At 40.9% G+C, this 13,710-nt stretch overlaps 1 protein-coding gene across 1 annotated transcript in view; it reads right to left on the reverse strand.

The window, feature by feature from the left end:
• LOC121339049 (integrin alpha-9-like) overlaps positions 1-13,710 on the reverse strand; it is a gene marked incomplete at its 3' end in the record, with an annotated part of 45,343 nt that overhangs the window by 13,773 nt on the left and 17,860 nt on the right. Inside the window, exons 5-8 of the mRNA XM_041410516.1 lie at positions 8,596-8,663; positions 6,210-6,339; positions 4,589-4,674; positions 1,944-2,012 (exon numbers count right to left, since the gene is read on the reverse strand). Coding sequence (XP_041266450.1) covers positions 1,944-2,012; positions 4,589-4,674; positions 6,210-6,339; positions 8,596-8,663 — 353 coding nt within the window. The remainder of the gene's footprint in view (positions 1-1,943; positions 2,013-4,588; positions 4,675-6,209; positions 6,340-8,595; positions 8,664-13,710) is intronic.

Here is a 13,710-nt window from a genome sequence, read left to right on the forward strand (position 1 = left end):
TCTAGTTATTTTGTAGCTCAAGCTTCCTTGTGGATTTATTGTTTCTTTTTTTAATCCACAAAGATTTTAAAAGAAATTTCTCATGGGCAGATTTCTTATGGGCAATAAACAAAAGTTATGAAAAGCATTTTATTATGTATTCAGGCAGTTTTCAGGAAAAAGCTATTATTTACTTAACTGCAACATGGCATGTCTGCAGCATGGGTGAGTTCACATTGTTCACAGTTCAGATAAGAACCTGAAGTTTGCAAGCTTAACATTTGTAACAAGGTAATGAATTTTCTTTTTTTGTCTGCATTTGATTTCCTAGTTCAGCCTCCATTAATTAAAAAAAGAAGGAAGAAACTGGCCAGCTGTTCGTATCTGCCTAGCAAGAATATCACAGCAATAAACTTTCACACCACTAGGGAGGATATAGCATTTTATGAGAGCTCATTTCCAAGCAGTGCTCATTGCTGAGCAGGTCTGGTTTTGCTTCTACCACAAAACAAAACAAAAAACACCAACCAAACAAAAAAGGTGATCTAGCACAGCCTTCTTTTTAAAATAAAATTCTCATTTGGATTTTAGAGAATTTATAGAAGAATATGCTAATGAAAAAGAGCCCTACAAGTACTTGAATGATGTAAATACTTGATTAGTTAAGTTACGTATAAGAGTAAAGCAATTAAATTGAAAAGGAAAAGGTTTTGGCTAAGGCCTGGAAACTTTCTGATGGCTCTGTTTATTAGGTTGAGGAATAGTCAGGAGCACATCCTTAGAGACATTTAAAACTCAGCAGGGAAAGGAAATTAACAGGAAGCAATCAAACACTGGATGAACTGGGAGGTCTTTTCCTTTCAAGATGTCTGTAATTCTGCTAGTGCAGAGAAAGTAAAATTTTGCAGAGGCCCTAAAATACAAGTCACACCAGGCACCCACACATGTAGGCTTGTAGTTTATTTCATTAAATTCAGTAAATTAACATCTCCTATTCCAGGCAAGTTTTTAAATACTGCAACTGTGTCTTGCTGGGAAAAAAACAACAAGATATAGTAACACTCCCAACCTGAGGATACAGGCAAAGACTTTGGATCTTCCTGAGGCTAGCAGGTCTTCCCAGAGCCAAAAGCTTTTTTTTTTTTTTTCCTTATCCTTCCAGAAGAACACAGGAGATCCCAGATAAGAGGTATCATTTAATCACTAAGTTATTCCTAAATAAAGCATTTTTTGTTGTTACCTATAGCTAGACATACTGTCCATTTTGTTTCTCCTGCAACACAGCTCCATTAAGTCCCCAAATGAAGAACACAGGCTGTTCCCCATCAAAAACAACACCACACTGGGGAAGCTAGATCTCACTAGTATTCACTAAATTTCATGGAGGGGGAAGGCAATTCAGCTTTAAGAGAGCAGTCTCAATAACAGAATGCAAGACTGATTTATAGTTGGAAGGGGAAATCATCATCTGTTGAGGCAATGAAATTGCTCCTCCACAAAAGAGTGTAGCTGCAACATCCCCCTTGTCACAGCACAACACAGGGAAATAGATTGGGGCTTTGCTTATTAAACCAAACTCCAGGTTACCCACATCTCCCAGTATCATCTACTAAGAGAAAATCTCTGCATCTAGGCTCACCTGGTCCACCATGCCCCACACCTCAGAGGTACTACTATAGTCACATAAAACTAAAGAGAACCACTATTACAATTTCCAGCAAGACCTTCTATTTCAGTCACATGGGCATTGAGCAGACATTGCAGTCATGACTGTTACAGAAGAGATGGCATCAGCTCATCTGTAAAATAGGTTTAGCTCTTCTGGGAGGATAAGAAGAAACAGGGTTTACTGGACAACTTATGAAGGAGTGAAATGAAAATTATGCTCTGGGATGACTCTGCCATTATTTCCGACCCTCCTCTACCCCCCTCCTAATAGAAAACACACATATATAAATGCTCACCTTTTTTCCTGAAGCCTGAAAAATCTTTATTAGAGAGCCTGATTGTCTGTCCGTTCTGAAAATATAAACCTGAAAGGTGAAAAAACCAAAAAAGTTAACCAATACTAACTATGAAGCACTTGTGCTTTTTAAATAATATCTAAATCATGATCATGACTATTGCCAGGATCCAACTTCATGACCACTTTACTGGTCAGTTTTCTTCTTTTAAAAGATGATACAGAGTTCTTCACTGTCCTGAAAAATCACAGGCTTGTCATAAGAAACACTTGAATATTATCTTGTTGCCTACTTTTTTTTATTCACTTATGCATGTCATGTATGTGCACATGTGTGCACTTAAAAGCACCTAGGCAGGCAACTTTACAACTCTCAAATAAGTGGCATCTGGAGACCATCTGGAAATAAGTAGGGCAGAAGACTGAGAATGCGTAACTCTGCTCCCCTTCCTTCATCAAGCATTCTCTTATCAAGAAAATGTGCCAGCACATACTGCATTACAAACCTCATGATGCTTTAGCAACAGTCAGGGTAGAAATCCCAATCAGACCACCCACAACATTTCCACTGTTTCTGTCTGAAGCAATTTTTAAATCAGAAAACTATTCAAACACAGCCTATTCATTGCTCATTTCCACAGGAGAAACTGTTTAATCTGTAGTCCTCAGGAATAAAAGTATTGATGATTCAAGTTCAAGAACACACCTTGTACCAAAATTTCAGATGTGAAGTATATGGCTTCTAGAAAGGGATTCCCTTCAACAGAAAGGCTGGTTCAGTCAGTCTTTGAGATTCCTGTGGCATTTCACAGGCTCCCTCCTAGCAGGTGCTCACACAGTTTGTAGGACAGAGGATCTCTTACTTCCAAGGCCATGTGAAAGAGCCAAGAACTGGAATGTGGTGAGTTATTAACAGGTGGTGAGACAGAGTTCAAAGCTGTTTTCAGTCAAGAACACAGCACAGGTTTACTGTGGACAATTGCTCTATATACACAGGACTCCCTAGCTTATGCAGTGGCATGTTTAGCACAAATACCATGTTGCCAGGTGTCTCAACTCCAAACCCAGTCTTAAATAATGACAATCTTTGTGACTTTGGAGAAATGACCCAGTTTCATTAAGAATCTTGGCTTTAACTTAAGCGAAAAGGTGTGGCAATGCTAATCATTTTCTATCAGAGAAGTGGAAAAGATCAGCTTATTAGAGTATTTGGAAAGCACAACAGGACCGCTCATTGTAAGGTTCTGTATTCAGCACCCCTTACTAAAACTTTGCCATGTGTTCCTGCTACCCGCATCCCATGCCAAGGGAGAACAATGTAAGCTTTAGACACTAGAGCAGTAGTCTTTAAACTACACAGCCAGCTGCTTTCTTGTGGATCTCTTGCTAGCAGGTGTGTTTCCACACCCTCCCCCTTGTAGAGAAATTAAATTTGTTCCACAGAAAAGCAGCTTGGAAGGAAGGTGCACTGTAGCAGCCATAACAGAACACCTGGGATAAGGAAACTATGTCTTTCTCATGCACATGTCCTCTCAGTAGCAACTCTGATGCTACTATATCCTGTACCTCCTAGTCATGCCAGATCAGGTGTAAGGACCAAGTTCATCCTCTTATCCCATTCTCCCCACTTGCACTGCTACCCCCAGGACATGGTCACTACCAAAAACAATCTGCCTGAACAGGACAGTGTTATGGGTAATGAAGACTTCTCACTGCTTGTTATGATTCAGCTACAACTCATGTCACTAAAGAGCATGAGAACCAAAGGGAGGAAGATGGAAAGGGGCTGCAGGATATCTCTGCTCAAGCAAGTGGTGACAGGAGGCCTCAAAAATGCCAAAATCTTCCAAAAGGATTGCATTTGGAAGAAAGAGAGAAAGCAGATTCTTTACATTCCTTCTCTCCCTCTCCCCTCTCCCACTTTTTCCACCTTTGGTTTGAGGACACAGTGCTCACCCTCAATCAGTTTCTCCAATAGCACGTGGATACTCAGCACAGGAGAACCAGGCTTGCCTAACTCAAGAGCCATTTCCATCTAGCCATTCACTTGTTTACATCTTTGGGACATGGAACCTATATATGCCCTTAAGAAGATCTTTTTTGTTTCCTTCCTTCTTAAGAGATTATCATCAAGATTTCTAAGTATAGCTGGCAAAAACCCAGACTCTAATACACTAAACATCAAAGTATTATGAAGTTTAAAAATGGCGTCAAGTCACCTAATCTCATTCTACTAGAGATGTTATCTTGAAGTAAATACTGAAATACTCAAATGTGTGAATAAAAGAAGCAGAAGACAAATTCTCTTTCACAAGTATTTTCATATCTACGAAAGTTTTAAGTAATACCTAAACCTAAACAAAAGCAGTGTAAAAGAGATCTTGTCTGTGTCTCATTAAAATGGGCATTGTAAAGACTGGGTGGGAAAGAGAGGGAAGAAGGGCAAAGGATGCAATGCATCATGAGGGACAGGTTGAGAAAATTTGACAACTTCACCCAACTACCTCATCTCTCCCCTGCTCAGTGCTCAAAATTACCCTGCAGATAAAAAACTCTTGTCTTCTCACACATGTTAGAACTGCATCAGTATTATATTCCATGCATTGTTGCATCCAACCCACATTACTGTTTGATAAAGAGCCACACCTTTCCGATGCCTCCATCCTGGGGAGCTCCTCCTACAATGTCAGTCAGAGTCGGCTGAGAGAAATGACCTGCTGTCACTGCATATCCTGAGAAGTAAAGGAAATAAATAAATAACCATGACAGAAAAACAGATCAGCCAGACAGATCAGGTTTATAAGGCTTCCCTGCTCCTTGGCTGCACTTAAGAGTTCAACAACCTTTCTGCTCAGGATGCACCAATATTCTGTTGAAAAGTTAATGGGGATGGGAAGTGAGAGTGCACCCTCCAGTATGCTTTCAAAAGCTGAGACAAGAAAGCCATGCGTGTGGAGATGACCAAGGGACACAAGGAGCTCATATTGGGAGCAGTTTGCCAACTGCAAGTCAAGAGAGGGAAGTAAAACAGGAAAAGGCATACACAAAAAGAGAAAAGTGATCATATGACCACGGAGAAAGTATCATGCCAAAGAGCAACAGTCCACTTGGATCAGACAGGAGTGTCCTCCTTTGGCTAAAATCACTGCCCAGGAAGGCTTGGAAAATCATGTTCCTTTTCAGTCATGGGAGACAGAAGACAAGATCAGGCTAAGAGAAGTCAACAGCTTAAAGTAGGCAAAGAGAAGACAACAGCTTTAAAAGATTTTTTTCTAGGCAAGAAGAAAAATGGGATGATATAGCAAAGAAAAATGCGTGTATTTGAAAGAAAAATATCAAAAATTCAGCTTTATTTCTTATATTAAAATAAGATATAATAATTAAAGATGAGTAGAGTAGCTTTCCTTCTAAGGCTCCTTTGTATTTGCCTTGCTCTTTTGCTACAAATTATGAGGCTCTCATCAACATGGTAAACCCTATAAATTCAAACCTATCAGTGGCAAAACCTATTTATGTCTGCAAACAGGTAAACATTAACTCTTCATTTAGCTATCACCAACCAGTATCTACAGAATGGTGGCTTTTTAACTATTAACGGTTAAGAGAAAAATGAGAGGTCAGCGCAAGACTTTAGTCAAACAGTATCAAACTGCTGAAATGCTTTCTAGGTCTCAACAGTCTTAGGCACTTCAGGTTAGGTGGAAGCCTTTAAATTAAGCATTTCAGGGACATTAGCTGGTTTTAGAGCAAGTAAAACCAATTGAGTTAAAGATGTACCTATATCCAAACCTTTCACAACTTCCTTCAGTTGCCAATAACACATTTAGATTGTGTTATTTTTGTTGAAATAAATATATCTGCAACAAATTCTGTAATTAGTTGTCGCACCCATTTTAAAGGCACACATAAGCAGACATGCAGTTCAACTAGTAATAAATAATTTGCCCATTACAGGGCAAAGGCAAGAATGTTAAGAAGATCACCACAATCCAATGTGCTGTTAAAATGTCTTTTCTATATTAGTCAAAAAAATTACAACAAAGTGTGGGGGGGAGAGTGTTAGAACAAGAGAAAAACTGAGTATTTTGAATGCTTCTTTGCTTCCAGTTAAGTATAATTTTAATGCAAATATTCTTCCTTTCACACTTTTTATAAAAATACTCTATATCACCACAGAAACAAACACTACCAACTTTACAGCATCAAGGCCTTGAAACACGTTGTTGGAGAATTTCCTACTCACAGTGAGCACTAGAGAGCTGCTTACCAAGGTATGTGTACCTCCTGGCTATAACAGCATCATCATTCAGCTTGTAGTATGTGTTGTCAGTGAGATTCAGTACTTTGACAGTTCCTGTCCAATAATAAGATCCTGGTGCCCCCATGATGACCAGTTCCTATAACAGGAAAAATGGAAGTGTGTGTGAAGAAGGGTAGGAGGAAAAAATAACAATCAACCCTTTACACATTAATCGAGAAGGAACAGGATATTTACTTGAAACACCAATAATAAGTCTATCTGTAACAACCTCCATTCTGTGTGCATTTGAACAGTATCCTTCCTTCTTCCCAAACCTGGAGGTCACTGCATATACCCTAGTGACAGATTGCCCTTTCGTAGTCCACTTCTGCTCAGCTCTTCTGCTGCTACAGAAGACTTTCCTCAACCTTACTAACCATCAAGGTTATCCCTGCTAACATAGTTCTCTGAAAAATCTCTCTACTTGCTGCCTTTCCCAAACATCCTTCAGAAGACCCAGAGACAGAAGTACCTCAGCCCACCCAGAACCCACCACTCAGCTACAGATTATGCCTTGATGCTGGCTGACATGCTATAATAACCAACCATGATGAAACAGCACAAAGGATTTTGATTTTACAACTATGAAGCTAAAGACCTGCCATGCACTCAACAAGCAGGATGTGTGTTATGTCCCAGGTGGAACATTTTGCCCAGCTCTGTCATCAGACACTTTGGTCTTTGAGAGACAACCTGAATACAGAGTCATCATAGCATCATAAAATGGCTTGGGAGCATTACAGACAACCAGAGTGACTGAACATTTTCAAAGACCATAGAAATCAGGCACAGTTTCATTTAGCATTCAAAGGTAGATAGTAATGTATAATGTTTTTGAGTCAAAATCCACTATACATTTACATTCAAGAGAAATTCACAAAGTGTTGTCCCAAAAAATCCAGCATCCTTGCAGAAAAACCTTGCTCGTGGGTGTGGTTTTAAATACTTCCAGCAAAGGACCAAATTAAGCCTGAGGAGCATTAAACCCAGGAAGTTCTCCACCCTCCAAGAAGACATGCGAACAGCTGCTTTCCTCACATCTCCATTCAATGCAAAATCATGGACTCCATCCTTGTGGGAAATTGATATTATATCCGAGTCCCCTTCAGGTGACCAGTTCCAGTTGAGGGGGGAGATGTAAAACAAGGGATTCTCCTAATACATGGACAGGAATACAACACCAACCAAAGAGCAGCATGTGCTTAGAAATAGCTTTTTCCTTGTTATGGGCCATACCTGTCAGGTCACTTACTGACAGGAAAAACTACCACCCAAAGCACTGAATACAGGATAGAGGATCACCTGTTTGACCCAAAAAGCCATTTATCTGCATTTCCTGCTGCCGTCAGACTGAAGTGATAAAAGTTCAAAGGTATCTTTTGAACTAGGGTAGCAAAGGAAAATTTAAGCCTGGGAACAGAAACAGGCTGGGGAGAGGAGATAAGTCAGGAAACAGCTGCTGCTGGCTGAACATCCAGTTACCAAACAGTGCCCTTGTGGCAACATTGCCTGCCATCCCAGTTTACTGAAATGGCAGAAGGCAATTTCTGAAAGAGAAAACCTTTATTCTATTTGTATCAGCCTGGACAATACATTATGTAGATCAGTGCACATTTATATATAATTAGGAGAGGGTATATGTTCTTAAAAAATTTAAAATAGAACAAAAACATGCAAGTGAAAAAGCCACAACCCTGAAACATCAACAAAAGAAAAAAAAAAAAACCTCCAGGCATAAGGCTACAAATTCGTTATTGACAAAACTGAAACATGGCTGATAGTCTTCTTCTGTCCAGGAAAGAATGTGGTCAAGTATTTAGAACAACTGTGGTGTGTATATTCTACCACATTTTTTTTCTCCATCTTTCTGCAACAAAGAACTGTAGTAGAACTGAAAAAAAGTGTTTATCTTCTGTATGTATGTGCATTATATTAATGCACATGTACATATACATAAACAAAATAATTCAAGAAAGACTTTTACATCATCACTTACAGTAAAGAGCTAATGACAGAGAAACACCCCTATGCAAGTTTTGGGATGTACATAATATGATTATTCCCTGAAGACATTTCCAGAGTCAATTCATTTATACTTGTCCACAGAGCTTGAGAGACACATACACATATTTATAACATATGTATACACATAGTATGAACTACTGCGCAGTCACTGTGCAAGAAACAGACACCTGAGAAATTAGACAAGGCAGAAGGGTGTTGCTGGCAGGAAGGGACCATTCTCAGCACTCAGCCCACTGTCCAAGCCATACTTGGGAATCTCCTCCTGGGACATGCAACAGGAGAGTCACTTACCAACCCCCAAGCTTTCCATGCATGTGCCTCAGCTCACCTTGGTGAAGAAGCCTGCGATCCCTGCCTGGCATGAACCATGCTCCTCCCCATACTTCTTCTTGTACTCTGGATGGAAGAAGGGAAGAAAACAAACTGTGGTCATCCCTGGCACAGCACACATGCTTCACCTGAGCCACTTGAGTTGCTACTCACACAGCCTGGAGAGACACCAGCATGCAGGGCTCCTGGGTTTTATCAGTGGATCAGCCACCAAGGTGCACCATGCAGCATACTCACCCACATCAGGGAGTACCTCAAGGAGCCAGCTGGGGAGGGAGACCAGCATGCTCCTACAGAGATGCTAAACAAGCAGTACCACAGCAGCATGAAAAGAGCAACAGCATTGCTCCAGTAAAGGTGCATTACAAGAGACTTCCACCTGTAGCAGATCATCACTGCTCAGAAGGGGGAAGCAAAAAGTGATGCACGTGCCTGTGTGCCACAGACTCTGCTCTAGGAGGTTTAACTCTCAGGCCCATTACTATCTCAGAGAAATAAAGTGATATTCCCCTACAATGACAGTCATCAAAGCCTCCAGAAACATTTCTGGTGAGGGTGCTTCAGGACACAAGCTCCAGGAAGAAAACAGTGCTGAGGAAAAGCCATGTGTATCTACATGATCAGACAACAGTCTCTTTTGCAGGATGTTCAGATCTGCTGATTTTCATGGCTGCGTGCTTAGAGATCCCAGTTCACAGGGAACCCAACCAGCACCTTACAGGTTTTTTTTATGGATTTTATATAGCAATCACTTGCCCTCTAAAACCTGAGGAATTTTTACTTCATCTTTTTGATGATGAGAAAATAAATATTTTAGGAATACATTAAGTTCATGGTGAGAAGCAGGAAAAAAGAGGAAAAAAAGAAAACCACTTTCCACCCCACCCGAATTCAAATACTTTCATCTTGGAAGTACTTGAAATTTACAGCTGGATCAGAGCCTTCCCAGTTTTTTTCCAGAGCATTGTTTTCAAATATCTACCATAATATCACTACTTCCTGTATATTACAGTAATTCATGTTCAGAAACCATTTAACATACAACCTGATAACTGTGAAACTTTTTTATACTTTTATTTTAAGCTTCATTAACTCATTGCTAAATGATAAAAATTATAATGAAATCGATGAGCAAACTGCCTCTGGAACCAAGCAAGTCCCTTTGGAGTTGCATTTTGTCTTATTGAAGATCCAAAGGAATTAATTATAAAAAATGCTGCCTTCTTGCAAAATATTTTATGTAGACATACATACACACACACATACCATTCTCCCTTTTGTACTACATATAGCCTCTTCCTAACATCATAAAGATGTTCAGAAATTCAGACATTTGCTGAGGTCATACCAGTTGCACAGGGAGAAGTTCATTTGGAGACAACATGCAGAATAGAGACTTGATCCACAAATTACAGTCCAAATGCCCAACACTCTTGACCAAGACAGGGTCCTGCCAAAAGTGATATGCATCCCAGCAGACCAGAAGCACAGCTGGGTCTCCTAGTGGTAACGCATGACAATTCTACTGAGAACTGAAGCCCATATTAGCTCATAGCTATTCAGCAAGTGTTGGGGTTCTGAACTGCTAACTCTCCACATACAGATTCTCCAGGCAGTACTTGCCTGGAGAAAAATATTTTTTTATCAATGTGAACATTTTTTTCATTCCTCCAGCATTTCATTCCTTCCTCCAGCATTTCCTGAAAAATAATTCTGTGCATGTCCTAAAAGCCCTGCATTCACTATAGCAGGATCCCCACCCTTGCATGATGCAATGAGGAAGGTCAAAGCCCATTTGGAATTAAATCTGGTGAAAGGTATCATGGCTAACAAGAAGGGCTCCTTCAGATACATCAACAACAAAAGGGTACTAAAGAAAATGTAGGTTCCACTGCTGAGTGGAAACAGGGACCCCTTGCAAGAGAAATTGCAGAGAAGGCTGAAATATTGAATGGCTTCTTTGGCTGCCTGTTTAGAAGTCTGGGGTGACATTTGCTTTCTTCCTGTCTTCAGGCTCTGTTTGCTTCAGTCTTCACTGCCAAGGCCATGACATTTCACAAGTGGAAATGTAAACATGGAGGCCCAAACACCTCAGACATCGGGGCTGTTTGAGAATTTAAAGCTCTAGCAACACAGACGAGAGACCAGCACACCAACTTCAGGGGGAATCAAGATAGATATAGTCCTCCCCAACAAACCAGCAGCCCAGTACAGACAGACACTGGACTCCTGGATTTCTGCCTAACCCTTTCAGCACAAAACTACCCCTTCTTATCTGCTCCTCTAACTCCCATCTGCAGTGATGTACACCTGCCTCCATATCCAAGCAAAATTCTTTTCCACCCATGCACCCATGGCCAAGGAGTGCCACTCATCCTAAATGGTCATATCCCTGCATCACAGACTTCTGTATCCCTAGAGCTACTCTGCCTCTCCCAAGCAATAGATGAGCCCAAAAGGGATGAAAACCTAGATTGCTTCTACCTCGCCTCCACTTCAGTGCGAGTGACACCTGTCACTCATACAACATAGCCAGCCAGCCATGAAGTAAAGCAACCAACTAGATGGAAATTATGCAGTTATCGTATCAGCTCACAGTTTTTGTATGCCTGTGCATACCACCTGTGCATGATGTTAAATTTATTTGTTTTCACATAGTTCCAGGCAATAACTGCAGTCAAGGGCAAATTTGTTGTTTCCACACTTCTTTATTCTTTTTTGTCTCCCTGCCTACTGCTGTGCATTCCTGATTACAGAGACCGCAAGCCATGAAACTCCTGCAGCAACAGCTGACAGCAAAGCAGCATGATAAGGTTGAGTCTGGAGGAGGTTGCAGCCTGTGCAACTTCAAAGATGTGCCATGAATAACACATTCAGGAAAAAAGAGAAGAAGATGGCAGTGGTTTGTAGCCAGGATGATCTCAGGTTACAAGAAAAGTGAGACGGAGGAAGAAGTAATTGCAAAAAATAACACACAAGCAAAAAGAATAATCTTTGATGTGCGACAATTCTGAAGGTAAATGCCCCGAACTTTTTCTTTGAACAAAACTCTCTGCCAGTCTAAGCAACCTTCAATGCCATAACATAAACTAAGCTATAGAGTACAATAAAATAATCTATCATCCTCAAAGATATAAACTATCATATGCACTAAAAGCTTTTTGTTTCCTGTATTACAGTGTTTCACTGCTCTAGGAAGAAACAGTAGTAATCTTTCTGACCTAGCACTGTGATACTGAGTTTCCACCATAAAGCAGGGATGTTTTGATGGCTCCCAGAAAACCAAATGTGGTTTGGACCATGGGAAAAATTACTTTTTGTTTTGGATGCAAGGAATATGATCATGTGCTGTTCCCCTTACTAACCAAAGGGATCATCACTCTTCCCCACTTCCACCACCAATTCTTACCACAGAGGAGCAGGAAACCATTCCAGCTCTCCTCATCAGCTAGACTGCCTCTCACAGTACACACAACCATCCTTCTTTGTAAACCGAATGCACTGGGGGAATGAAGAAGCAGCTCCCTTTTTTGGAAAGCCCTTAAAACTATGGGAAAAATAACCAGTTGAAAGTATTGCCTGGAAAACTGTGGCCCCATAGAGCAGCTATACCACATCGAGCTCATCTAAACCAGATTAGTTCCTACTCAGAGAGATTGTATTTTACTATTCAGTTTGCTGCTGTGTTCTAATTATTGCTCAATTCCAGACTTCTGTCAGCCCTTTCAGGGAAGCAAGGCAAGAATAAGATGGATTGAGATTCTATGCAACTATGGTTGATGCAACTATGCCGTTGCACCAGTGCCATCTAGTCCGGAAATTTCCATTTCCTCCTGATGTGCACTCAGCTGGCCTGCACCCTTCACTTGTTGAGACTTATCACCTTAGCTGCCCTAAAAACAAGGCTTCTGGAAGCAAGCACACTACTGTCTACCCCTATTTGCACATGGCAAGATCCAGAGAAGGTTGAGACACTGGAATCTTGTCGGGCAAAGGCATGTGTCCTAGAGCAGGGTTTGCAGCCACAGGTCTGGCAGCCTCCCAGCAATAGCCACAGAGTCTGTTAGTGTAGAAGCACTTCAGACTCGATGCTTTGCATTAGCCATTCATCAGTGTCAGTGGAGGAAAATTATTCTGCTCCTTCCAGAAAGTGAAGGGAAAAAAGTTACATGGATGACTGCAAACTTATTTCTCAGCAAACCTTAAACAATTAACTGCTCTGTGTGATACACCATAGCTATCTCTCTTGGAGCTTGTTTTATTGAAATGTAAAGAATCAGGAGTACACAAATGCAGCCATTCCTTGTGACACTGTGATTTCATGTTTGATGGAGTGGGGGGCTGGGTGGGAATCAGTCCCAAACATTCAATTTTCACTTTACTATGCAATTAATTAAGTCAGCATAGTACTGCATCAACCCTGCCAACTTTCCACTGGCTGCTCTACGTGTACTAGGCCCACACATTTCTATTTTTTAGCAATTCCTGGCAAATATCCCGTCAGATTAACAGCAGTTTTACTCCAAAAACATGACACATAAACACAAGTGATTCTTCTCTTACAGAAACCACATCCCCACCATGGCTTCAGGCAGTGCAGGAGCAGTAAAAAAGGCTCAAAGGGAGTGCCATTGGCATTCCTGCACGTGCACAATGTCCATAAAGTTAATATCAGATGATTTGCAGTGTACAACATCAGTGTGAGGCCTTATCCTGATTTTACTGACACTAACAAAGAGGGCACAGAGGCAGGAAAGGACAAATACAGTACCCACAACAGGAAAGCTTATATAGCTTATATGTACTCTGCTGCACAGCAGCTAGCATGGCTGGTCCAAGTCCCTCAAAACTTCTGACATATCAAATAATGACCAATTTCAGGGCAGGAAAACATCAATGCACAAGTGTCTGCCATCTCCAAAAGGTGTGTAGGTTTGCAATGGCAGATTCCTAAGCAAAGCCCAGAGGGAGGTGAGGAGCCACCTCAGAACTGTGAGCATGAAATGGACACAGTTCTGTCACAAACCTGGCTTTACAGACCACCGAGCTAGGACCTGGCCACTCAATAGCAACAGAGAAACTTGCCATTCAATAGCAACAGAGAAACAGGACA

Source organism: Onychostruthus taczanowskii, unplaced genomic scaffold, assembly GCF_017590055.1.
Source record: "Onychostruthus taczanowskii isolate IOZ18803 unplaced genomic scaffold, ASM1759005v1 scaffold323, whole genome shotgun sequence".
NCBI classification, from domain to species: Eukaryota; Metazoa; Chordata; class Aves; order Passeriformes; family Passeridae; genus Onychostruthus; species Onychostruthus taczanowskii.